The following is a 26,238-nucleotide window of genomic DNA, read 5'->3' as shown; positions in this document are numbered from 1 at the left end:
AGGGAATTTGGGATGGACAGAGCTGAGGGAGGGGTTTGGGATGAGGAGGAGAAAAAGGAGGGAGGGGTTTTGGGGTGAGGAGGAGGAGGAAGGGGGGATTTGGGAGGAGGAGGGGGAAGAGGAAGAGAATTTGGGATGAGGAAGAGGGAGGGAGTTCAGGGATGAGGAGGGAGTTTGGGATGATGAAGAGGAAGGGGAGAGTTTTAGGATGAGGAGGAAGAGGGAGAGAGTTTAGGATGAGGAAGAGGAGAGGGAGTTTAGGGATGAGGAGGAAGAGGAAGGGAATTTAGGGATGGAGAGAAACACAGAGCAGTCTTGAGGAAGAGGAAGAGAGAGAGTTTGGGGTGAGGAAGAAGGAGAAGGAGTTTAGAGAGGAGAAGGAAGAGTGGATTTGGGCTGAGGAGGAAGAGGAAGAGGAAGGGCGAGTTGGGATTCGGGGAAGCTCTGCTGTGAGGAAGAGGAGGAGGAGGAGGCTGATGAAGGGCTGGGGACCCCCCCCCGTGCTGATCCCATGGAATTCCAGGCTGGAGCAGCCCCAAGGTGGCCCTGCTGGAGGCGCAGAAGCTGCTGAGGAGCGTCCTGGTGTCCCTGATGGGCAGCGAGGTCCTGGGCAGCGCCCGCAGCCGCGCGCCCGAGGAGCCCGGCCCCGACTGCGGTCAGTGCTGGGCTGGGCTGGGCCGGGGGCACTGGGGGCACTGGGGTGGGGTGGGGGACCCTGGGGGGCATTTGGGGCCCTGGGGGGCATTGGGGTCACTGGGGTGGGCTGGGGGGCATTGGGGTCACTGGGGTGGGACTGGGGTCATGGGTGGCATTGGGGGCCCTGGGTGGCATTGGGGGCCCTGGGGGGCATTGGGGTCACTGGGGTGGGATCGGGGTCACGGGAATGGCATTGGGGTCATAGGAATGGCATTGGGGTCACAGGAATGGCATTGGGGTCACTGGGGTGGGATTGGGGTCACTGGGGTGGGATTGGGGTCACTGGGGTGGGATTGGGGTCACTTGGGTGGGGTGGGGGGCCCTGGGTGGCATTGGGGGCCCTGGGGGGCATTGGGGTCACTGGGGTGGGATTGGGGTCACGGGAATGGCATTGGGGTCATAGGAATGGCATTGGGGTCACTGGGGTGGGATCGGGGTCCCTGGAATGGGATTGGGGTCCCTGGGGTGGGGTGGGGGACCCTGGGTGGCATTGGGGTCCCTGGGGTGGCATTGGGGTCACTGGAATGGGATTGGGGTCACTGGGGAGGGATCGGGGTCTCTGGGACAGGATTGGGATCATTGTAGTGGGGTGGGGGTCCCTGGGGTGGGATTGGATGGGATTGGGGTCCCTGGGGTGGGATCAGGGTCACTGGAGTGGGGTGGGATGGGATTGGGGTCCCTAGGGTGGCATTGGGGTCCCTGGGGTGGGACTGGGGTCCCAGAGATGGGATTGGGGTCCATGAGGTGGGATGGGATGGGTTTGGGGTCCCTGGGGTGGGTTTGGGGTCCCAGAGATGGGATTGGGGTCCATGAGGTGGGATGGGATGGGTTTGGGGTCCCTGGGGTGGGTTTGGGGTCCCAGAGATGGGATTGGGGTCCCTGGGGTGGGATGGGATGGGTTTGGGGTCCCTGGGAGATTCTGGAAGCCTCTGGGATGGCTTGGGGTCCCTCAGGAAGGGTTGGGATCTCTTGGAATGGGCTGAGCTCCATGGGAAGGTCCAGGATCTCCATATCCCCTGGGAATGCTCCGTGTCCCCTGGGAATGGCTCCATGTCCCCTGGGAATGGCTCCGTGTCCCCCGGGGGTGGCTCCGTGTCCCCTGGGAGTGGCTCTGTGTCCCTGGGAATGGCTCCGTGTCCCCTGGGAGTGGCTCCGTGTCCCTGGGAATGGCTCCGTGTCCCCTGGGGAGTGGCTCCGTGTCCCTGGGAGTGGCTCCGTGTCCCTGGGAATGGCTCCGTGTCCCCTGGGAGTGGCTCCGTGTCCCCGGGGCCCCTCCCCAGGGCGGGGCTGTCCCAGTGTCCCCAGTGCCACCCCGCTGTCCCCAGGCCCGGCGCTGGTGCACAAGTGGCAGGTGCTGGGGGACGCCCTGGGCTGCTGCCAGCGCCTGGCGACGCTGCTGGGCCAGTGCGAGGTGCAGGCCAGGGCCAGGGCCTTCTGCAGCGAGGGGCTGAGCATGGCCGGACACCTGCAGGCGGCCCGACGGTCAGTGTGGGACTGGGGGCACTGGGAGTGTGGGACTGGGGTCACTGGGAATGGGATTGGGGTCACTGGGAATGGGATTGGGGTCACTGGGGTCATTGGGAATGGGATTGGGGTCACTGGGAACGGGATTGGGAACATTGGGGTCACTGGGAATGGGATTGAGGTGCTGTACAAAGTGAAGGGCTGAGCATGGCCGGACACCTGCAGGCGACCCACAGGTCAGTGTGGGACTGGGGGCACTGGGAATATGGGATTGGGGTCATTGGGGTCATTGGGAATGGATTGGGGTCATTGGGAATGGGATTGGGGTCATTGGGGTCACTGGGAACAGGATTGGGGTCACTGGGAACGGGATTGGGGTCATTGGGAATGTGGGATTGGGGTCACTGGGGGCACTGGGAACGGGATTGGGATTGAGGGGCTGAGCATGGCCGGACACCTGCAGGCGGCCCGACGGTCAGTGTGGGACTGGGGGCACTGGGAATGTGGGATTGGGGTCATTGGGGTCATTGGGAATGGGATTGGGGTCATTGGGGTCATTGGGAATGGGATTGAGGTCATTGGGGTCAATGGGAATGGGACTGGGGTCACTGGGAATATGGGATTGGGGTCCTTGGGAATGGGATTGCGGTCACTGGGAATGGGACTGGGGTCACTGGGAATATGGGATTGGGGTCATTGGGAACAGGATTGGGAACGTGGTCATTGGGATTGGGAATGTGGTCATTGGGATCATTTGGATTGGGAACGGGATCATTGGGGTCATTTGGATTGGGAATGGGGTCACTGGGATTGGGAATGGCATCATTGGGGTCACTGGGATTGGGAATGGGGTCATTGGGATCATTGGGATCGGGAACGGGGTCACTGGGATTGGGAACGGGGTCATTGGGGTCACTGGGATTGGGAATGGCATCATTGGGATCATTGGGATGAGGATCCCTTAGGAATGGCGGGGCAGGAGCTCATTCCCACCTCCCTCCCAGCTCTGGTGGGCTCTGAGGGGTCTTTTTTCCCATTTTCCCCCCCATTTTTTCCCATTTTTCCCATTTTTGCCTCGTTTTCCCGCAGGTGCGCGCGGTTCCTGGTGCTGCAGTCCCAGCTGGAGCTGCAGCAGGGGGAGCTGGAGCTGAGCCAGGCCCACCTCCAGCACGCCCAGTTCCTGCTCCAGCCACAGACTGGTGAGCACTGGGATGGGGAAATCCCACTGGGAATGGGGGAAATCCCACTGGGAATGGGGGAAATCCCATCTGGGAATGGGGGAAATTCCAGGGATCCCAGTTGGGGCCGAGGGAAGGATCAGGCTCGGACAAGATCCAAATTTTTGGACCCTTCTTTGGATTGGAAAATCCCAAATTTTCCCCTCCTTCCTTCACAGAGTTAAAATCCATCTGGGACCTGTTGGATCCGGGTTCCCAGACCCCTCTTTGGGCTGGAAAAATCCCAAATTATCCCCTCCAGAGTTCAATCCCTTTGGGAAGAGAACCCCAAACATCCCTTCCTTCCCCTCCAGAGCTTAAACCCCCCTGGGACCCATTCCCTGCATGACTCCAAACCCCAAACCCTCCCTGAATTCCAGAACCCAAACCCCACTGGGAACCATTCCCTGCATGACTCCAAACCCCAAATCCTCCCTGAATTCCCATTCCAGAACCCAAACCCCAATGGGACCCATTCCCTGAAATCCCATTCCAGAACCCAAACCCCACTGGGAACCATTCCCTGCATGACTCCAAACCCCAAATCCTCCCTGTATTCCCACTCCAGAACCCAAACCCCAATGGGACCCATTCCCTGCATGACTCCAAATCCTCCCTGAATTCCCACTCCAGAACCCAAACCCCAATGGGACCCATTCCCTGCATGACTCCAAACCCCAAATCCTCCCTGAATTCCCATTCCAGAACCCAAACCCCAATGGGACCCATTCCCTGAATTCCCACTCCAGAACCCAAACCCCAATGGGACCCATTCCCTGAATTCCCACTCCAGAACCCAAACCCCAATGGGACCCATTCCCTGCATGACTCCAAACCCCAAATCCTCCCTGAATTCCCATTCCAGAACCCAAACCCTGCTGGGACCCATTCCCTGCATGACTCCAAACCCCAAATCCTCCCTGAATTCCCATTCCAGACCCCAAACCCCGGCGGGAGCCTCGGCAGCGCCGGGCCAGGATCCAGCTCCGGAAGGGCCACCTGGAGAGGAGGAGCCCCCTGGATCCCATTCCTGACCCCGTTCCTGGCGGGGAGGAGGACGAGGAATTCCTGCAGGGTCCCTCCCTGGCCCTCCTGGCCCCGGCCGCGCTCCCGGAGCAGCCGGACGCCCTCACGGCCTCGCCGGAGCTGAAGGGAAGAAAAGCCTGGAAAAGTCTGGAATTCCTGAGCCACCCCTCGGGATGTCCCTGCTCCTTCTGCTGCGACCCAGCCCTGGTGGCCCTGGGGCTGCGCTGGCTCCTGGCACAGGCCAGGACGTGGCTGCTGGCCGGGGAGGTGGCACCGGGGCTGGCCCTGGTGAGGAAGGTGCTGCCCCGGTGCGCCAGCGCCGGCACCCGCCTGGCACGGGAGCTGTGGGGCAGAGTGCAGGGCGTGGGGCGTGGGGACATCTGCGGGGACAGGGGGGCTCCTCCTGGGAATGGGGACATCAGCAGGGACAGGGGGGCTCCTCCTGGGGATGGGGACATCAGCAGGGACAGGGGGGCTCCTCCTGGGAATGGGGACATGGTCAGGAATGGGGACAGGAGTGTGCCAGACCCCTCTGGGAATGGGGACATCAAGGATAAGGGAATTCCTGGGAATGAGGACATCAGGGACAGGAACAGGAGTGTGTCAGACCCCTCTGGGAATGGGGACATGGTCAGGAATGGGGACAGGAGTGTGCCAGACCCCTCTGGGGATGGGGACATGGTCAGGAATGGGGACAGGAGTGTGCCAGACCCCTCTGGGGATGGGGACATCAGGGACAGGGACAGGACTGTGTCAGACCCCTCTGGGAATGGGGACATCTGCAAGGACAGGGGGGCTCCTCCTGGGAATGGGGACAGGAAGCGGCAGGGCCCCTCTGGGAATGGGGACATGGTCAGGAATGGGGACAGGACTGTGTCAGACCCCTCTGGGAATGGGGACACCTTCAGGGATAAGGGAATTCCTGGGAGTGGGAACAGAAATCAGCAGAACCCCTCTGGGAATGGGGACATCATCAGGGACGGGGACAATCCTGGGGACAGGGACCTTCCTGGGGACAGGAGTGTGCAGGACCTCTCCAGCAATGGGGACACCCTTGGGGACAGAGACCTGTGGGATCCCTCCAGGGACAGAGACCCCTCTAGGAATGGGGACACCATCAGGGATGGGGACAGGACTGTGTCAGACCCCTCTGGGAATGGGGACACCATTGGGGACAGGGACCCTCCTGGGGACAGCCCCCCGGGCCCCCTGGCTGAGCTGGTGGCCGCTGCCTACTCCACGCTGGCCCTCCAGAGCCTGGCCAGCCCGTCCCAGTCCCATCCCGTTTGGGACGAGGAGCTGGAGCGGGGACTGACCCTGCTGGGGTCCCAGAGTCCCCCCGTGGCCGGCCTGGGGGTGGCCGTGGCCACTCTGCTGCTGGCCAAAGCCGTGGCCACCCTGGGCCGCGCGGCCGCCGCCCTCGGTCACTCCGTGGACGATGTCCTGGCCCAGGCCTGGACCCCCCGGCCCCCGCCCGACCCCTCCAAACCCCACAAAACCCCCAAAGCTCCCCCCAAATCCGCACCCCAAAAAGCCAAAGCCCCCAAAGCCAAGGCGGGGAAGACCCCAAAAGTGAAACCCCCCAAAGCTGGGGACGTTTTCACCCTCGGGGACTCGGACCCCGAGGTTCCCCCCATTGTCCTGCGGCCGGGGGGGCCCTGCACCCCTCACCCCAAATCGGGGGCGCCCCCAAAAGCGCTGCTGGGGGGGCCCAGGACCCCCTTCACCATCTTCAGCGAGGAGCCCTCCCCGCCCGGGGGCAGCTCCCGGCTCCGCAGGGCCCCCAAAATCCCAGGAAGGGTCAAGTCCCGCATCAGAGTGAGTTTGGGCTTGATTGGGGGGAAAGCATTGGGGAAAGGAAATTTGGGATGGGAAATTTGGGGGGGGGAAGTCGGGAGGAGGGAAAATTTTGAGGGGGGGAAAATTTGGGAAGGGAAATTTGGGATGGGGAAGTTGGGAGGAGGCAAAGTTTGGGAAGGGAAATTTGGGGAGGGACGGGGGGGAAAGTTTGGGAAGGGAAATTTGGGAAGGGAAATTGGGAGGAGGCAAAGTTTGGGAAGGGAAATTTGGGATGGGGAAACTGGGAGGAGGGGAAAGTTTGGGAAGGGAAATTTGGGATGGGGAAATTGGAAGGAGGCAAAGTTTGGGAAGGGAAATTTGGGGAAGGACGACTGGGAAAATTTGGGGGAGGCAAAGTTTGGGAAGGGAAATTTGGGAGGGGAAAATCAGGAGGAGGAAAAATTTGGGGTGGGGGAAAGTTTGGGGAGGGAAATTTGGGAAGGGAAATTGGGAGGAAGCAAAGTTTGGGAAGGGAAATTTGGGATGGGGAAACTGGGAGGAGGCAAAGTTTGGGAAGGGAAATTTGGGGAGGGATGGGTGGGAAAATTTGGGGGAGGAAAAGTTTGGGAAGGGAAATTTGAGGGAAAATCAGGAGGAAGGGAAAGTTTGGGAAGGGAAATTTGGGATGGGAAATTTGGGGGGCAAAGCTTTGAGGGGCAGAAATTGGGAGGGAAATTGGGGGATGGAAATTTGGGGGGGAAATTGGGAGGAGGGAAAGTTTGGGATGGGAAAATTTTGGGAGGAAATGATTGGGGGGGAAAAGTTTGGGAAGAGAAATTTGGGATGGAAATTTGAGGGGGAAATGGTGAGGAGAGAAGGTTTGGGGATAGGAAATTTTGGCAAAGGAAGGAAAATTTTAGTGGGGTGGGGGAGAAATTTAGTGGGGGTGTGAGGAAAAATTTTGGGATGAAAATTTTGGGCTGAGCCCCTTTGTCCCCTCCCTTTTTCAGGTGACATTCAGTGACAGCGACCCCGAGGAGCCCCAAATTCCCCCAGATCCCCCCAAAACCACCCAGAAAAGTTCCTGTGCCAAGAGGAGGGTTCAGCCCCAAAAATCCCCCGGGAATTCTCCAGGAATTGGGGCTCGGCCCCGGCGGGGGCGGCCCCGAAAGGAGCTGGGGACCCCCAAAAAGAGGGAAAAAAGGGGAATCAACCACGTGGAAAATCTGGAAAAGAAGGAAAACGACATCCCCCAAACAGCTCTGGAAAAGAGGGAAAGAAGGGGAAACCCCAGAGTGGAAAATGCAGAAAAACCAGGAAATCCCAAAATGGAAAACGCGGGGAAAAGGGGAAACCCCAAAGCGGAAAACGCGGAAAAACCGCGAGATCCCAAAACGGAAAACGCGGAAAAGAAGGAGAAGGGAAAACCCAAAAAACCTCAGGAAAAGAAGGAGAACAGGGGTCCCCGCCGGGCTGGGGGTCCCCGGGAGAAGAAGGAGAGGGGGAACCCCCAAAGTGGAATCCTGGAGGAAAAAAGGAACTGGGAATTTTCTGGGATTGAGGAGCGGGACCCCCTGAGGGCCATGGAGGAAGAGGAGGAGGAGGAGGAAGAGTTGAGCTTCGAGCTCCCCCCGCTGCCCCCAGGTGAGTTTGGGGGATTTTTGGGGGGTGGGTTTCACCTTGGTGGTGACCCCAAAATTGCCTTTTTTAACCCCAAACCTGCCCCATCTTTTCCAGGTGGGGCCAGCGAGGAAATCCCAGGAATTGGGGACAAGGGGGAAGCCCCAAATCCAGAGGGACCCCACCCATCTGCCCGGCCTGGTGAGCACCTGGAATTTGCAGGATTTGGGGAATTTTGGGGCGGTTTTGGGATTTTGGGGCTCAGCTGGGCATGGCCTGACTTTTCCAGGAGTTTTCCTTCCTTTTCTCAGGAGTTTTCCTTCCTTTTCCAGGAGTTTTCCTTCCTTTTCCAGGAGTTTTCCTTCTTTTTCTCAGGACTTCCCTCTCCTGAACTTTTTCCTTTCCCCAAATTTTTCTTCCTTTCCCCAAATTTTTCTTCCTTTCCCCAGATTTTCCCTTCTTCCCCAAAACTTTTCCTCCCAAACTTTTCCTTTCTTGCCCCCAAACTCTTTCCCTCTTGTTCTGACCCTTCCTGTCCCCACTGACCACTGTGACCTCTGTCCCCTCCCAGGTGACCCCTCACTGACCGCTGTCCCCACTGTCCCCTCCCAGGTGACCCCTCACTGACCATTGTCCCCTCTGTCCCCTCCAGGTGACCCCTCACTGGACACCGTCCCTACTGACCACTGTCCCCACTGTCCCCACTGTCCCTTCTGTCCCCCTAGGTGCCCCCTCACTGGACACTGTCCCCACTGACCATTGTCCCCTCTGTCCCCTCTGTCCCCCCTCACTGACCACTGTGACCTCTGTCCCCTTGGGTGACCTCTCACTGGACACTGTCCCCACTGACCACTGTCCCTTCTGTCCCCACTGACCTCTGTCCCCTCTGTCCCCTCCCAGGTGACCCCTCACTGACCACTGTCCCCTCTGGCCACTGTCCCCTCTGTCCCCACTGACCACTGTCCCCATTGTCCCCTCTGTCCCCACAGGTGGCCCCTCACTGACCATTGTCCCCTCTGTCCCTTCCCAGGTGTCCCCTCACTGACCACTGTCCCCTCTGTCCCCCAGGTGTCCCCTCTCTGGACACTGTCCCCTCACTGACCACTGTCCCCTCTGTCCCTTCCCAGGTGTCCCCTCTCTGGACACTGTCCCCTGTGTCCCACAGGTGCCCCCTCACTGACCGCTGTCCCCTCTGTCCCCCAGGTGTCCCCTCTCTGGCCGCTGTCCCCTCTCTGGCCGCTGTCCGGTCCCTGCTGGCCGAGGCGCTGGCCTGGGTCGGTCACTTCCCCCCGGGCTCAGTCTATGCCCAGCTGTGCCAGCTGCTGGCCATGGCCCTCGGGGACAGGGACCCGCTGGCCACCGCGGGGCTGCTGGCAGAGTCCCTCAGTGTCACCATGCGCCACCAGCTGCTGGCCATCGTCCACGCCAGGGCACGGTGGGTCCCAGGCTGGCACCTCCCGGTGGCACCCTGTCCTCTGTCCCCTGCCCAGTGTCCCTGTCCAGTGTCCTTGTCCCTTTCCCAGTGTCCCCCTCCCTTTTCCATTATCCCTGTCCCCTGTCCAGTGTCCCCTGTCCAGTGTCCCCTTCCCAGTGTCCCTGTCCGTGTCCCTGTCCCTTTCCCAGTGTCCCCATCCCTGTCCTCTGTCCCCTTCCCAGTGTCCCTGCCCAGTGTCCCTGTCCAGTCTCCTTGTCCAGTGTCCCTGTCCCCTTCCCAGTGTCCGTGTCCCCATCCCTGTCCAGTGTCCCTTTCCCAGTGTCCCTTCCCAGTGTCCTTGTCCCCTTCCCAGTGTCCCCCTCCCTTTTCCAGTGTCCCTTTCCAGTGTCCCTGTCCAGTGTCCCCATCCCTTCCCAGTGGCCCTGGCCAGTGTCCTTGGCCCTTTCCCAGTGTCCCCGTCCCTGTCCAATGTCCCCCTCCAATGGCCCCTTCCAGTGCCCCGTGTCAATGTCCCTGTCCCCTTCCAGTGTCCCCTCCTTTCATCCCCAGGGCATTGGGTGCCATTCCCAATGTCCCCATTCCCAATGTCCCCATTCCCAGTGTCCCCACTGGGGATTCCCCCATAAGGAAGGGGCTCATCCCATATCCCACATCCCAACAGGGAATGGGGCTCATCCCAGATCCCATGTCCCCATCCCATATCCCATATCCCATATCCTATATCCCCATCCCATATCCTATATCCCAATCCCACATCCCATCTCCCATATTCCCATCCCACATCCCAAATTTTTCATCCCATATCCTTTATCCCATATCCCCATCCCATCTCCCATATTCCCATCCCACATCCCATATCTTTTATCCCACATCCCCATCCCATATCCTGTATCCCATATCCCCATCCCATCTCCCATTTCCCCATCCCACATCCCAATCCCATATCCCTCTCCTGTATCCCCCATCCCCAAATCCCCATCCCAAGGAATTTTGGGATGACCCCACAGGAAGAAGAGGAAAGCAGCAGCAGCAGCAGCTGGAGGGGACATCTCGGATCAGCTCCGGGGCCTCTCCCTGGATTCCCAGGATTCCCAGGATAATTCCCAGGATTCCCAGTCCCACCTGGCTGAGCTCGAGGAGCTTTTCCAGTTCAGCTCCGCGGGTTTGGGGCCGGCGGAGCGGGAGCGGTTCCGGGAGCAGCTCCAGAAGATTCCCAGCGGTCAGTGCTGGGGTTCCGGGCTGGGAGATCCCAAATTCCCAGTGTGGGCATTGGGAAAATCCCAAATTCCCCATCCAGGGGTTGGGAGGTCCCAAATTCCCAGTGTGGGGATTGGGAGATCCCAAATTCCCAGTGTGGGGATTGGGAGATCCCAAATTCCCAGTGTGGGGATTGGAAAAATCTCAAATTCTCCAGCCAGGGGTTGGGAGGTCCCAAATTCCCAGTTTGGGGATGGGAAATCCCAAATTCCCAGTGTGGGGATTGGGAGGTCCCAAATTCCCCATCCAGGGGTTGGGAAAGCCCAAATTTCCAGTGTGGGGATTGAGAGATCCCAAATTTCCAGTTTGGGGATAAAATCCCAAATTCCCTGCTTGGGAATTCCAGGCTGGGAGATCCCAAATTCCCAGTTTGGGGATAAAATCCCAAATTCCCAGTGTGGGGATTGGGAAAACCCAAATTTCCAGTTTGGGGATTGGGGAAGCCCAAATTTCCAGTTTGAGGATAAAATCCCAAATTCCCTGCTTGGGAATTCCAGGCTGGGAGATCCCAAATTCCCAGTTTGGGGCTAAAATCCCAAATTCCCAGTTTGGGTTATTTGGTGGCCTCGGATGGGGTGGGAATGGTTGGAATTTTGGTCTGGGAATTTTTTCCATTTTTGGGGATTCCATGGGGGTGGAATTTTGGGGGGGGGGTTTCCTGAGCTGGGTGTGTCCCCTCAGGTGTCACCGTGTGCCAGCTGTGCCTGGTCAGTGCCACCCCTGGGGACACGGAGGTGGCCTCGGATGGGGTGGGAATGGTTGGGATTTTGGTCTGGGAATTTTTTCCATTTTTGGGGATTCCATGGGGGTGGAATTTTGGGAGAATTCCTGAGCTGGGTGTGTCCCCTCAGGTGTCACCGTGTGCCAGCTGTGCCTGGTCAGTGCCACGCCCGGCGCCCTCGGGGACGCGCTGCTGCTGACCCGGCTGGAGCGCGGCCAGGAGCCCCTCAGCGTCCGCATCGCCACCGAGCGCGGCCAGGTCACAGCGGCTCCTCGTCTTCAGCCTCGTCCTCTTCCTCATCCTTGTCCTCGTCTTCATCCTCGTCTTCAGCCTCATCCTCTTCCTCGTCCTCTTCCTCGTCCTCTTCCTCGTCTTCATCCTCATCTTCGTCCTCATCTTCATGCTCTTCCTCATCCTCTTCCTTGTCCTCATCCTCATCTTCTTCCTCGTCTTCTTCCTCGTCTTCGTCCTCGTCTTCATCCTCATCTTCATCCTCTCCTTCATCCTCATCCTCTTCCTCATCCTCTTCCTCATCTTCATCCTCATCTTCGTCCTCATCCTCTTCCTTGTCCTCGTCCTCATCTTCGTCCTCGTCTTCATCCTCGTCTTCGTCCTCGTCTTCATCCTTTTCTTCATCATCATCTTCCTATTCCTTGTCTTCCTTTTCCTCTTCCTCATCTTTGTCCTCGCCTTCGTCCTCGTCTTCATCCTCGTCCTCTTCCTCGTCCTCTTCCTCGTCTTCATCCTCATCTTCCTTTTCCTCGTCTTCTTCCTCATCTTTGTCCTCATCTTCATCTTCGTCTTCATCCTCATCTTCATCCTCGTCTTCCTTTTCCTCATCTTCGTCCTCATCTTCGTCCTCATCTTCGTCCTCATCTTCGTCCTCGTCTTCTTCCTCGTCTTCTTCCTCTTCCTTTTCCTCATCTTCATCCTCGTCTTCATCCTCATCTTCTTCCTCGTCTTCTTCCTCGTCTTCCTTTTCCTCATCTTCCTTTTCCTCGTCTTCTTCCTCGTCTTCCTTTTCCTCATCTTCCTTTTCCTCGTCTTCTTCCTCATCCTTATCTTCATCCATGTCCTTATCCTCCCAATTCCAGGGACTGGGATCCCAAATCCCCCCCAGTTCCAGGGACTGGGATCCCAAATCCCCCCCAGTTCCAGGGACTGGGATCCCAAACCCCTCCCAATTCCAGGGACTGGGATCCCAAATCCCTCCCCATTCCAGGGACTGGGATCCCAAATCCCTCCCAATTCCAGGGACTGGGATCCCAAACCCCTCCTGTCCCATTCCAGGCCCCCCTGAGCGGGATCCTGCGGGAATTCGAGCGGATCCAGCGGGAGCAGCGCGAGGTCAACGCCTGCACCGAGCGCCGGGAGTGGTGGGAGCGGCGATCCCGCCTGGACCTGCGCATGCAGGTGGGACAGGGGCCCCAAAAACCGGGAAAAACCCTTGGGATCGGGGCTGGGAACACCCCAAAACCCCCCTGGGATTCCCTGGAAAAGCCCCCCTGAAAAACTCCCCTGGGATTCCCTGAAAAGTCCCCTGGGATTCAATGGGATTTTCCTGATTCCCTGTGGGATTTCCCCTGGGATTCCCTGAAAATCCCCCTGAGATTCAATGGGATTTTCCTGATTCCCTGTGGGATTTTCCCTGGGATCCCTGATGGGATTTTCCCTGGAAAATCCCCCTGAGATTCCATGGGATTTTCCTGATTCCCTGTGGGATTGGCCCTGAGATTCCTGTAGGATTCCCTGTGGTATTTTCCCTGGGATTCCCTGTGGGATTTTCCCTGGGATCCCTGATGGGGTTTTCGCTGGAAATCCTCCTGAGATTCCATGGGATTTTCCTGATTCCCTGTGGGATTTTCCCTGGGATTCCTGTGGGATTTCCTTGATTCCCTGTGGGATTTTCCCTGAGATTCCTGTGGGATTTTCCCTGGGATTCCCTGTGGGATTTTCCCTGGGATTCCTGTGGGATTTCCTTGATTCCCTGTGGGATTTTCCCTGAGATTCCCTGTGGAATTTTCCCTGTGGATTCCCACTTTTCCAAACCCCCAGATGTTAGGAAAACCCTTGGGAATGGGGCCTGACCCACCCTCCCTGGGATTCCCTGTAGGATTCCCTGTAGGATTCCCTTGGGGATGGGATTTTTCCTATGATTCCCCCCAGGATTTTTTTGTGGGATTCACACTGGAATTCCTGTGGGATTCCCACTTTCCCAAACCCCCAAATATCGGGAAAACCCTTGGGAATGGGGCCTGACCCACCCCATAACCCACCCTGGGATCCCTTTCAGGATTCCTGCTGGGATTTCCTTTGGGATTTTTGCTGGGATTCCTTTAGGGATTCCTGTGGGATTTTCCCGTGGCATTCCCAGAGTTTCTGGGGTCGGGATCCCGTTCCCATTCCGTGTCTTTCCCCAGAGCCTGATCCAGAGCCTGGACTCGGAGGTTTTGGGGTGCTGGCGGGGGCTGCTGCTGCCCCGGGATCCCGGGAATTGCCCCCTGGATGAGCAGGAATTGTCCCAGCTGCTCCAGGAGCTCCAGGAGTGCGGCTGGGAGCGCCCCGAGCCCGCCCTGCTCCGGGTATGGGGCTGGGGTTTGGGGTTTGGGATTTGGGGTTTGGGATTTGGGGTTTGGGATTTGGGGTTTGGGATTTGGGAGTTGGGAGTTGGGGTTTGGGGTGGTAACCCTTCAATTTGGAGGCGCTGATCCCAGGATTTTTGGGGTTCTGATCTTGGATTTTGGGGTTCTGATCCCATAATTTGGGGGTGCTGATCCCAGATTTTGGGTTGCTGATCCCACATTTTGGGATTCTGATCCCATTTTTTGGGAATTCCCTGTGGAGCTGTCCCTCTCCATCCCCAGGTGCTGCTGGCAGTGCTGTCCCTGGCCGATGTCCGGGCTCTGGCCACAGCCCTGTGCCCAGGGGGGCTCTGATCCCACATTTTGGGGTTCTGATCCTGGATTTGGGGGTTCTTATCATGGATTTTGGGGGTCTGATCCCAGATTTTTGGGTTCTGATCCCGGATTTGGGGGTTCTGATCATGGATTTTGGGGTTCTGCTCCCAATTTTGGGGTTCTTATCCCGGATTTTTGGGTTCTGCTCCCGGATTTTTGGGTTCTTATCATGGATTTTGGGGTTCTGATCCCACATTTTGGGGTTCTGCTCCCGGATTTTGGGAACTGTCCCTGTCTGTCCCCAGGTGCTGCTGGCAGTGCTGTCCCTGGCCGATGTCCGGGCTCTGGCCCTGGCGCTGTGTCCAGGGGGGTTCTGATCCCACATTTTGGGGTTCTTATCATGGATTTTGGGGTTCTGCTCCCGGATTTTTGGGTTCTTATCATGGATTTTGGGGTTCTGCTCCCGGATTTTGGGAACTGTCCCTGTCCATCCCCAGGTGCTGCTGTCAGTGCTGTCCCCGGCCGATGTCCGGGCTCTGGCCACAGCCCTGTGTCCAGGGGGGTTCTGCTCCCACATTTTGGGGTTCTGCTTCCATATTTTGGGGTTCTGCTTCCATATTTTGGGGTTCTGATCCCACATTTTGGGGTTCTGCTCCCGGATTTTGGGAACTGTCCCTGTCCATCCCCAGGTGCTTCTGTCGGTGCTGTGTCCGGCCGATGTCCGGGCCCTGGCCCTGGCGCTGTGTCCAGGGGGGTTCTGATCCCACATTTTGGGGTTCTGCTCCCACATTTTGGGGTTCTGCTCCCGGATTTTTGGGTTCTGATCCCACATTTTGGGAACTGTCCCTGTCCGTCCCCAGGTGCTGCTGTCGGTGCTGTGTCCGGCCGATGTCCAGGCCCTGGCCCTGGCGCTGTGTCCGGCCCGGCCGCTGCGGGCGCGGCTGCTGCTGGACGAGGCCCTGGAGCGGCGCCGGGAGGGCCCCGGGGGCAGCGCGGGGTCCCTGGTGCTGCTGCTGGACAGGGTGAGAGCCCGGCCTTCATCCATCCCCACCTCCCTTCCCTCCTCTTCCTCTTCCCCCTACTCCCGCTTCCCTTTCCCTTCTTCTCTTCCTCCTCCTTTTCCCCACTTCCTTCTCCTGCTCTTCCCCCTACTCCTGCTTCCCTTTCCCTTCCTCTCTTCCTCCTCCTTTCCTCCTCCTTTTCCCCACTTTCTCTTCCTCCTCTTCCTCCTTCTCTTCCTCCTCTTCTCCCTACTCCCACTTTCCTTTCCCTCCTCCTTTTCCCCACTTCCCTTTCCTGCTCTTCCCCCTACTCCCACTTCCCTTTTCCGTCTTCTCTTCCTCCTCCTTTTCCCCACTTTCTCTTCCTTTTCCTCCTCTTCCTCCTTCTCTTCCTCCTCCCTACTCCCACTTTCCTTTCACTCCTCCTTTTCCCCACTTCCCTTTCCTGCTCTTCCCCCTACTCCCGCTTCCCTTTCCCTTCCTCTCTTCCTCCTCCTTTTCCCTCCTCCTTTTCCCTCCTCCTTTTCCCTCCTCCTTTTTCCTCCTCCTTTTTCCTCCTCCTTTTTCCTCCTCCTTTTCCCTCCTCCTTTTTCCTCCTCCTTTTCCCTCCTCCTTTTCCCTCCTCCTTTTCCCTCCTCCTTTTTCCTCCTCCTTTTTCCTCCTCCTTTTCCCTCCTCCTTTTCCCTCCTCCTTTTTCCTCCTCCTTTTTCCTCCTCCTTTTTCTTCTTCCCCCTTTTCTTCTTCCTCCTTTTTCCTTCCTCTTCCCTCCTCCTCTTCCCTCCTCCTTTCTCCTCTTTCCTCTTCTTCCTCCTCCTCTTCCTTCTTTTCCTCACTTTCTCTTCCTCCTCCTCCTCCTCCTCTCCATCCCCTCACGTTGTCCCTGTCCCCGTCCCAGCACCTGCAGCGGCTCCCCTGGGAGAGCTCCGGGACCCTCCGGAACGTTCCGGTGACGCGGCTGCCGGGGCTGCGCTTCCTGCTGCGCTACGGCCTGGCACGGCAGGTACAGGGACACACCTGGGACACACCTGGGGACAGCTGGGACACACCTGGGACAGCTGGGACACACCTGGGATTGGGGACACACACCTGGGACACACCTGGGGACAGGGACACACACCTGGGATTGGGGACACACACCTGGGGACAGGGACACAACCCGGCTGGGGCTGCGCTTCCTGCTGCGCTACGGCCTGGCACGGCAGGTACGGGGACACACCTGGGGACAGCTGGGACACACACCTGGGGACAGGGACACACCTGGGACAGCTGGGACACACCTGGGGACAGGGACACAACCCTGCCGGGGCTGCGCTTCCTGCTGCGCTACAGCTTGGCACGGCAGGTACGGGGACACACCTGGGGGACAGGGACACACCTGGGGACAGCTGGAACACACCCGGGGACAGGGACACACCTGGGGACAGCCACAAACCCCTGGGATTGGGGACACACACCTGGGACCTGGACACACACCTGGGGGACACCTGGAACACACCTGGGATTGGGGACACACACCTGGGACAGGGACACATCTGGGGACACCCCTGGGGACAGGGACACACACCTGGGGACAGGAACACACCTGGGGACACACCTGGGGACAGGGACACACAGCCGGGGGACACCTGGGACACCCCTGGGGACAGGGACACACCTGGGGACAGGGACACACACCTGGGATTGGGCACACACACCTGGGGACAGGGGACACACCTGGGGACACACCTGGGATTGGGGACACACCTGGGGACAGGGACACACCCCTGGGATTGGGGACACACCTGGGGACAGGGGCACACCTGGGGACAGGAACACACCTGGGGACACACCTGGGACTGGGGACACACCTGGGGACAGGGACACACCTGGGATTGGGACACACCTGGGACAGGGACACACACCTGGGACACACCTGGGGACAGGGACACACCTGGGGACAGGGACACACATCTGGGGACACACCTGGCGACACACCTGGGATTGGGGGCACACCTGGGACACACCTGGGATTGGGCACACACATCTGGGACTGGGGACACACCTGGGATTGGGGGCACACCTGGGGACAGGGGGCACACCTGGGACTGGGGACACACCTGGGGACACACCTGGGGACACACCTGGGAGCCGTTCCCCGTTTCGGGGTCCCTCAGTCCCCGGCGTTTCCCCTGCAGCGCCCGGGCTCGGTGCTGAGCCGGGGCGTGAACCCCAGAAACGCCTTCTACGTCCTGAACCCACAGCGGGACCTGGGCGGCACCGAGGAGAGGTTCCGGGCCTGGTTCGAGAGGTGCCACCCCAAAAACACCCCTGGGACCCCAAAAATCATCTCCAGGACCCCAAAAACACCCCTGGGATACCAAAAATCCCCTCCAGGACCCCAAAAACCCCCTGGGACCCCAAAAATCCTCTCCAGGACCCCAAAAACACCCCTGGGATCCCAAAAATCCTCTCCAGGACCCTAAAAACCCCCTGGGATCCCAAAAATCCCCTCCAGGACCCTAAAAACCCTCTGGGATCCCAAAAATCATCTCCAGGACCCCAAAATCCCCCCAGGGACCCCGAAATCCTCCCTAAAATCCCAAAAACATCTCTGGGATCCCAAAAATCCCCTCCAGGACCCCAAAAATCCCCCTGGGACCCCAAAAATCCCCCCAGAATCCCAAAATTCCCCTCCAGGACCCCAAAACCACCTCTGGGATCCCCAAAAAAAAAACCCTGGGACCCCAAAAATCCTCCCAGAATCCACAAAACCCCCCCTAGGACCCCAAAACCTCTCTGGGAACCCCAAACCCTGCCCATTTTTCCCCAGTTTTGGTTCCTGCACCCCAAACTCTGCCCCTTTTTCCCCAATTTTGGTTCCTGCACCCCAAACTCTGCCCCTTTTTCCCCAATTTTGGTTCCTGCACCCCAAACCCTGCCCCTTTTTCCCCAATTTTGGTTCCTGCACCCCAAACCCTGCCCATTTTTTCCCCAGTTTTGGTTCCTGCACCCCAAACCCTGCCCCATTTTTCCCCAATTTTGGTTCCTGCACCCCAAGCCCCGCCTCCTTTCCCCCCGTTTTCCTTCTCCCATCCCGATTTTCCCGTTTTTGCCGTTTTTTCCCCCGTTTTTCCCCCGTTTCCCAGCGAGCCCGGCTGGCGCGGGGTCTCGGGGGCGGCGCCGGCCCCGCAGCAGCTGCAGGAGGCGCTGGGGGAGCGCGACCTCTACATGTGAGAAAAACCCTAAAAACGGCTCTGGGGCGGGATTTTGGGGTTGGATTTTGGGGGGATTTGGGGCTGGAATTTGGGGTTGGATTTTAGGGACATTTGGGGTTGGATATGGGGGAATTTGGGGCTGATTTGGGGCTGATTTGGGGTGGATTTGGGGCTGGATATTGGGGAGATTTGGGGTTGGATATTGAGTGGATTTGGGGTGGGATTTTGGGGGGGTTTGGGATGGGATTTGGGGTTGGATTTTAGGGACATTTGGGGTTGGATATGGAGGAATTTGGGGCTGATTTGGGGTGGATTTGGGGCTGATGTGGGGGGGGATTTGGGGTTGGATTTTGGACGATTTGGGGCTGGAATTTGGGGTTGAATTTTAGGGACATTTGGGGTTGGATATGGGGGAACTTGGGGCTGATTTGGGGTGGATTTGGGGCTGGATATTGGGGAGATTTGGGGTTGGATATTGAGTGGATTTGGGGTGGGATTTTGGGACGATTTGGGGCTGGAATTTGGGGTTGGATTTTAGGGACATTTGGGGTTGGATATGGGGGAATTTGGGGCTGATTTGGGGCGGATTTGGGGCCGATTTGGGGTGGATTTGGGGCTGATGTGGGGGGGATTTGGAGTTGGATATTGAGGGGATTTGGGGTTGGAATTTGAGGGGATTTGGGGTTGGATTTTGGGAGCATTTGGGGTTGGATTTGGGGTTGAATTTTAGGGACATTTGGGGTTGAATATGGGGGAATTTGGGGCCGATTTGGGACTGATTTGGGGTTGGATATTGGGAGGATTTGGGGCTGATTTGGGGTTGGATTTTGGGGCGATTTGGGGCTGGAATTTGGGGTTGAATTTTAGGGACATTTGGGGTTGGATATGGAGGAATTTGGGGCCGATTTGGGGCTGATTTGGGGTGGATTTGGGGCTGGATATTGGGGAGATTTGGGGTGGGATTTTGGGGAGCATTTGGGGTTGGATTTGGGGTTGAATTTTAGGGACATTTTGGGTTGGATATGGAGGAATTTGGGGCTGATTTGGGGTGGATTTGGGGCTGATGTGGGGGGGGATTTGGGGTTGGATTTTGGACGATTTGGGGCTGGAATTTGGGGTTGAATTTTAGGGACATTTGGGTTTGGATATGGGGGAATTTGGGGCTGATTTGGGGTGGATTTGGGGCTGGATATTGGGGGGGATTTGGGGTTGGATATTGGGGAATTTTGGGGCTGATTTGGGGTTGGATTTGGGGCTGATTCAGGACTGGATTTGGGGCCAGATTTGGGGTTGGATTTTGGGGCGATTTGGGGTTGGATTTGGGGTTGAATTTTAGGGACATTTGGGGTTGGATTAGGAGGAATTTGGGGTGGATTTGGGGCTGATTAGGGGGGGATCTGGGGCTGATTTGGGGTTGGATATTGGGGAGATTTGGGGTTCCATTTTAGGGACGTTTGGGGCTGGATTTTGGGCTGATTTTGGGGCTGATTTTGGGCTGATTTGGGGCTGATTTTGGGGTCGGTTTTGGGGTATTTTTAAGGGGGTTTTTTTGAGTGTTCCTTGCTGATTTTGGGGTCAGATTTGGGGTTGATTTTGGGGTCAGATTTTGGGCTGATTTTGGGCTGATTTGGGGCTGATTTGGGGCTGATTTAGGGCTGATCTAGAGCTGATTTTGGGCTGATTTTGGCCGATTTGGGACCTGCAGCTACGCCAGGCACGGGGCGGGGGCGCGGCTCCTGGACGGGCAGAGCCTGGCACGGCTGGGTTTGGGGCTGATTTGGGGCTGATTTTGGGCTGATTTTGGGGTATTTTTAAGGGGTTTTTTTTGAGTGTTCCTTGCTGATTTTGGGGTCAGATTTGGGGCTGATTTGGGGTCAGATTTGGGGCTGATTTTGGGGTATTTTTAAATGGTTTTTTTGAGTGTTCCTTGCTGATTTTGGGGTCAGATTTGGGGCTGATTTGGGGTCAGATTTGGGGCTGATTTTGGGGTATTTTTAAATGTTTTTTTTGAGTGTTCCTTGCTGATTTTGGGGTCAGATTTGGGGCTGATTTGGGGCTGATTTTGGGCTGATTTTGGCTGATCTGGGACCCGTTCCTGCAGCTACGCCGGGCACGGGGCGGGGGCGCGGCTCCTGGACGGGCAGAGCCTCGCTCGCCTCCCCTGCCGGGCCGTGGTTCTGCTCTTCGGCTGCTCCAGCGCCGCCCTGGCCCCGCAGGGGCCGCTCGAGCCCTCGGGCACCGTCCTCAAGTTCGTCCTGGCCGGGTGGTGAGTCTGGGGTGAGGGGTTTGGGGTTTGGGATTTGGGGATTTGGGGTTTGGGGTTTGGGGTGAGGGGTTTGGGGATTTGGGGTTTGGGATTTGGGGTTTGGGGATTTGGGGGTTTGGGATTTGGGGGATTGAGGGTTGGAGGTTTGGGGATTGGGGTTTGGGGATTTGGAATTTGGGGTTTGGGGATTTGGATAATGAGGGTTTGGGATGTGGGGGATTGAGGGTTGGAGGTTTGGGGATTGGGGATTGGGGATTGGGGATTTGGGGGTTGAGGATTGGGGGATTTGAGGTTTGGGGATTTGGAATTTGGGGGTTTGGGGATTGGGGTTTGGGGATTGAGGGTTTGGGGGTTTTGGGATTGGGGGGTTTGGAGTTTGGGGTTTGGGATTTGGACAATGGGGGTTTGGGGGATTGAGGGTTGGAGGTTTGGGGATTGGGGGTTTGGGGGTTGAGGTTTGGGGGATTTGGAGTTTGGAGTTTGGGGATTTGGAATTTGGGGCTTGGAGTTGGGGTTTGGGACTTGGGGATTTGGGATTTGGGGTTTGGGGATTTGGACAATGAGGGTTTGGGATTTGGGGGATTGAGGGTTGGAGGTTTGGGGATTAGGGTTTGGGGATTGGGGGTTTGGGGGTTGAGGATTGGGGGATTTGGAGTTTGGAGTTTGGGGATTTGGAATTTGGGGGTTGGAGTTGGGGATTGGTACTTGGGGGATTGGGAGTTTGGAGGTGGGGATTGGGAACGGGTGGTTTTGGGATTGCAGGTTTGGGATTTGGGGGACTGGAATTGAGGGTCTGGGATTTGGGGGATTGAGGGTTGGAGGTTTCGGGGTTTGGGATTTGGGGGTTTAGGGAGCTCTGGAGGGTTTTGAGGGCTCTGGGTTTTCATGGGGGGCTCTGGGTGCTGAGTTTGGGGGGGGATTTGGGGCTCTGGGGTGTCTCTTTACTTTTGGGGGATCTCCTTGTGCTCACAGCCCCGTTTTGGGGTCTCTCTGTATTTGGGGTGTGTCTCTCTCTGTTTTTGAGGTGTCTCTCTCTCTGTATTTGGGGTGTATCTCTCTCTGTTTTTGGGGTGTGTCTCTCTCTGTATTTGGGGTGTCTCTCTCTCTGTATTTGGGGTGTATCTCTCTCTGTATTTGGGGTGTGTCTCTCTCTGTATTTGGGGTGTCTCTCTCTGTTTTTGGGGTGTATCTCTCTCTGTTTTTGGGGTGTATCTCTCTCTCTGTATTTGGGGTGTCTCTCTCTGTATTTGGGGTGTGTCTCTCTCTGTTTTTGGGGTGTCTCTCTCTCTGTTTCTGGGGTGTCTCTCTGTACTTGGGGTGTCTCTCTGTTTTTGGGGTGTCTCTCTCTCTGTTTCTGGGGTGTCTCTCTCTGTATTTGGGGTGTCTCTCTGTTTTTGGGGTGTCTCTCTCTCTGTCCCCGGGGTCTCACACCCCGTTTTGGGCTCTCCCCTGCCCGTTTCCAGCCCGCTGGTGCTGGGGAACCTGTGGGATGTCACGGACCGGGACCTGGACCGGCTGGCGCAGGCGCTGCTGCGGGGGTGGCTGGGGGGCGGCCCCGGGACCCCCCTGCTGGCCCAGCTGGCCCAGGCCCGCCAGGCCCCGCGCCTCAAATCCCTCATCGGGGCCGCCCCCGTGGCCTACGGGCTCCCGGTCAGCCTCTGCTGAGGGGGGCGCACAGTCTGGGGGGGCCTCGGTGATTCTGGGGGTCCCCATTGCCGGGAGTGAGGGTTGGGGGTCCCTCCATTGCCGGGAGTGAGGGTTGGGGGTCCCTTTGGGGTCCCCCCATTGCCGGGAGTGAGGGTTGGGGGTTCCCCCATTGCCGGGAGTGAGGGTTGGGGGTCCCTTTGGGGTTTGTGGGGTTCCTCCATTGCCTGGAGTGAGGATTTAGGGTCCCTTTGGGGTTCCCCCATTACTTACAGTGAGGGTTTGAGGTCCCTTTGGTGCTTTTGGGGTTCCCCCATTGCCTGGAGTGAAGGTTTGGGGTTCCCCCATTGCCGGGAGTGAGGGTTGGGGGTCCCTTTGGGGTTCCCCCATTGCCGGGAGTGAGGGTTGGGGGTCCCTTTGGGGTTTGTGGGGTTCCCCCATTGCCTGGAGTGAGGATTTAGGGTCCATTTGAGGTTCCCCCATTACTTACAGTGAGGGTTTGGGGTCCCTTTGGGGTTCCCCCATTACTTAGAGTGAAGGTTTGGGGTTCCCCCATTGCCTGGAGTGAGGATTTAGGGTCCCTTTGGGGTTCCCCCATTACTTACAGTGAGGGTTTGGGGTTCCCCCATTGCCCGGAGTGAGGGTTTGGGGTCCCTTTGGGGTTCCCCCATTGCCTGGAGTGAAGGTTTGGGATCCTTTTGGGGTTCCCCCATTACTTACAGTGAGGGTTTGGGGTTCCCCCATTGCCGGGAGTGAAGGTTTGGGGTCCCTTTGGTGGTGTTGAGGTTCCCCCATTGCCCAGAGCTGCCCTGGAGTGAAGGTTTGGGGTCCCTTTGGTGTTTTTGGGGTTCCCCCATTGCTTGGAGTGAAGGTTTGGGGTCCCTTTGGTACCTTTGGGGTTCCCCCATTACCCAGAGCTGCCCTAGAGTGAAGATTTGGGGTCCCTTTGGGGTTCCCCCATTGCCAGGAGTGAGGGTTTGGGGTCCCTTTGGCATCTTTGGGGTCCCTCCACGTTATTTATATTTATAGTGAGGGGCACTCCAGTGCAATGGAGTGCCCCCATTGCCTGGGGGGAGTTTTGGGGTCTTCCCATCACTTTTGGGATCCACCTGTGGCCTTTGCAGTCCCCCATTTGTTTCTTTTTGGGGTCCCCCCATTTACCTCTGTTGACAACTTTGGGGCTTACACCCCGCGGCGACTTTTGGGCTGTCTGAAGGGGAGAGGGGAGGGTTGGAATTGCCTTAATTTTAACCAAATTTTAACGACGTTTTTAACAAAATTTGTTTTTTATTTGCCTGTTTCGCAACAATAAAACTGCTGCCTCTGCACTGACCCCTCCTGAGTCTTTCTGGGCCCCCCAAAATCTCTTCTGGGCCCCCCAAATTTCTCCTGGACCCCCCAAAAATCTTTTCCTGGACTCCCCCCAATCCGAGCCGCCGGGGGGCGCTGTCTCAGGACCCCGGCCCGGTCCTCCGAGCCGCCAGGGGCGCCCTCACGGGTGGTGGGGCCCGGTCCTCCGAGCCGCCAGGGGCGCCCTCACGGGTGGTGGGGCCCGGTCCTCCGAGCCGCCAGGGGCGCCCTCACGGGTGGTGGGGCCCGGTCCTCCAAGCCGCCAGGGGGCGCCCTCACGGGTGGCGGGGCCCGGTCCTCCGAGCCGCCAGGGGCCGCTGTGGCGGTGGGCGCGGCCCCGGCTGAGGGCGGGCGCTCCAAGATGGCGCAGGCCGTGAGCGTGGGGGAATTGGGGCTGCCCCAGCTGGAGCTGCTCAAGGGGCAGCTGGAACAGGTCCGGGGGAGCTCGGGAAGGGGCTTGGGGAAGGTTTTGGGGGTCGTGGAGAGGGAAGGGGTCCCGGTAGGGGATGCGGGGGGAGCGTGGGTGGAGGAGATGCGGGGATGGGAGGGTCCTGAGGGGGGTTTGGGGGTCGGGGGGTCCTGGCTGGGGCGGGGCTGCGAGGGTTTGGGGGGGTTTTGGGGTCCTGAGGGGGGTTTGGGGGTCGGGGGGTCCTGGCTGGGGGGGCTCCGGGGGGGCTTGGGGGCGTTTTGGGGGTCCTGAGGGGGATCCTGAGGCCTGGGGGTCGGGGGGGTCCCGGCCGGATGAGGGCTGGGGGTGTTTTGGGGGTGTTTGGGGGTGTTTTGGGGGTCCTGAGGGTCGCAGCTGGGGCAGATCATGAGGGGCCGCAGGGGAATTTGGGGGGCTCTGGGGTTGGGGAGGCTCTGGGTGCCCCCCAGGCCTTGGCCCCCACCCCAATTTCAGGGACCCCCTCCCCACAAAGCGTCGCTTCCTCCTCATCCCTTTGGGCCCATTCCCGACCCCGGGGGTCTCCCCTCAGTGCTGGGACCCCCCCAAACCCCCGGGACCCCCCAAAATCCCCGCAGGAGGTGGAGTTCCTGTCCTCGTCCCTGGCGCAGCTCAAGGTGGTGCAGACCAAGTTCGTGGAGGCCAAGGAGTGCCTGAATGTGCTGCACAAAGGCAACGAGGGTGAGGGAACCCCAAAAAAAAACCCCAAAATCTTCATGGGGGGGCTCCCCAAAATCCCCCAAGTCTGGATCCGGGGGTTTAAAATGTGGGGGGAGCCCCCAAATTGTGATGGGGAGCTGTGAATCCTACGGGAGGTCTGTGAATTGTGGGGAGTGCAAATTTGGATTTGGGGTGTCCCAAATTTTCCCCCAAAATCCGGGGGAGGGGGGGGTCCCAAGTATTAAAGGGGTGGGATCCTAAATTATGGGGGAGATCCCCCAAATTCTGATTGGGGGGGGGGTCAAAAGGTGGGGAGGGTCCCCAAATCTTGATGGGAATCCTGAGGGGGGGGGGTGGGGGAAATTCTGAGGGGGTTCCCCAAACCTAAGGGGGGTCCCCAGCATGGGGAGGGTCCCCAAATCTTAATGGGGAGGGGGGGGGGTCCCCAACTCAAGGGGGGTCCCCAAACCCAGAGGGAGCTGGGGGAGAGCCCCAAATCCTAATGGGGAGCCCCAAATCCTGATGGGGACCCCAAATCCTAATGAGTACCCCAAACCCAGGGGTGGCTCCTAAACCCCAAATCCTAATGAGGTTCCCCAAATCAGGGCTGGTTCCTAAACCCTGAATCCTGATGGGGACCCCAAAACCAGGGGTGGCTCCTAAACCCCAAATCCTGATGGGGGAGCCCCAAATCCTAATGGGGACCCCCAAACCCAGGGGTGGCTCCTAAACCCCAAATCCTAATGAGGGTCCCCAAAACCAGGGGTGATTCCTAAACCCCAAATCCTGATGGGGGATCCCCAAATCCTAATGAGGGTACCCCAGAACCAGGGCTGGTTCCTAAACCCCAAATCCTAATGGGGGAGCCCCAAATCCTGATGGGGAGCCCCAAACCCAGGGGTGGTTCCTAAACCCCAAATCCTAATGAGGTTCCCCCAAACCAGGGGCGGCTCCTAAACCCCAAACCCCAATGGGGTCCCCAAAGCCGAGCAGACCCCGGGGAGGGGATTTTGGGGTTTTTTGGGGATTTTTGGGGATTTTGGGGCTCTTTGAGGGATCCTGACCCCCCCTTTTCCACAGGCAAGGACCTCCTGGTGCCTCTCACCAGCTCCGTATCCTTTGGCTGCTCCTGGGAGCCCCCAAAGCCCCTGGGGGGGTGGTGGGTGCCCCCCTGTACCCCCTGTACCCCCTGTGTGCCCCCTGTACCCCCTGTACCCCCCCTGTACCCCCCCTGTGCCCCCCGTTTTCCATGACCCCCCAGATGTACGTGCCAGGCAAGCTGCAGGACACACGGACGGTGCTGGTGGACGTGGGCACCGGGTACTACGTGGAGAAGGTGGGGAGGGGGCGTTTGGGGGGGCTGGGGACCCCCATTGCCACCCCTCCGCCCCATCTCCCCCTTCCCCACTTTCCCACCCCATTTCCCACCCATTTTTTCCCTTATTTCCCCCCATTTCCCCCCATTTTTTCCTTTTTTTTCCCCCCAATTTCCCCCCAATTTTCCCAAAATTTCCCCCCCAATTTCCCCCCAATTTTCCCCCAATTTTTCCCCAATTTTCCCTCCAA

At 58.4% G+C, this 26,238-nt stretch overlaps 2 protein-coding genes across 2 annotated transcripts in view; both read left to right on the top strand.

Moving 5' to 3' along the window:
* ESPL1 (extra spindle pole bodies like 1, separase) overlaps nt 1-23,524 on the top strand; it is a 41,450-nt gene extending 17,926 nt beyond the window's left edge. The window contains exons 15-32 of the mRNA XM_071418870.1: nt 524-655; nt 2,022-2,178; nt 3,250-3,359; nt 4,315-5,153; nt 5,226-6,221; nt 7,193-7,826; nt 7,920-8,003; nt 9,006-9,237; nt 10,245-10,456; nt 11,346-11,473; nt 12,506-12,628; nt 13,636-13,797; nt 14,973-15,134; nt 16,009-16,113; nt 17,288-17,400; nt 18,239-18,322; nt 20,409-20,573; nt 22,037-23,524. Coding sequence (XP_071274971.1) covers nt 524-655; nt 2,022-2,178; nt 3,250-3,359; nt 4,315-5,153; nt 5,226-6,221; nt 7,193-7,826; nt 7,920-8,003; nt 9,006-9,237; nt 10,245-10,456; nt 11,346-11,473; nt 12,506-12,628; nt 13,636-13,797; nt 14,973-15,134; nt 16,009-16,113; nt 17,288-17,400; nt 18,239-18,322; nt 20,409-20,573; nt 22,037-22,238 — 4,640 coding nt within the window. The 3' untranslated portion in view covers nt 22,239-23,524. The remainder of the gene's footprint in view (nt 1-523; nt 656-2,021; nt 2,179-3,249; nt 3,360-4,314; nt 5,154-5,225; nt 6,222-7,192; nt 7,827-7,919; nt 8,004-9,005; nt 9,238-10,244; nt 10,457-11,345; nt 11,474-12,505; nt 12,629-13,635; nt 13,798-14,972; nt 15,135-16,008; nt 16,114-17,287; nt 17,401-18,238; nt 18,323-20,408; nt 20,574-22,036) is intronic.
* Nucleotides 23,525-23,870: 346 nt separating this feature from the next.
* PFDN5 (prefoldin subunit 5) lies at nt 23,871-26,194 on the top strand (the record flags this gene model as incomplete). Its single annotated transcript, XM_071418873.1, has 4 exons — nt 23,871-24,000; nt 24,591-24,693; nt 25,753-25,784; nt 25,934-26,194. Coding segments are annotated over exons 1-4 (468 nt in total), but the record flags the coding sequence as incomplete, so codon positions are not given.
* Nucleotides 26,195-26,238: the final 44 nt, after the last annotated feature.

The sequence above is a fragment of the Agelaius tricolor genome, unplaced genomic scaffold, assembly GCF_023055355.1.
Source record: "Agelaius tricolor isolate 1412-34295 unplaced genomic scaffold, bAgeTri1.0.p SCAF_96, whole genome shotgun sequence".
In the NCBI taxonomy this organism is placed as follows: Eukaryota; Metazoa; Chordata; class Aves; order Passeriformes; family Icteridae; genus Agelaius; species Agelaius tricolor.
The sequence above is the reverse complement of the archived record's forward strand: the minus strand, read 5'-3'. Positions and strand labels throughout refer to the sequence as shown.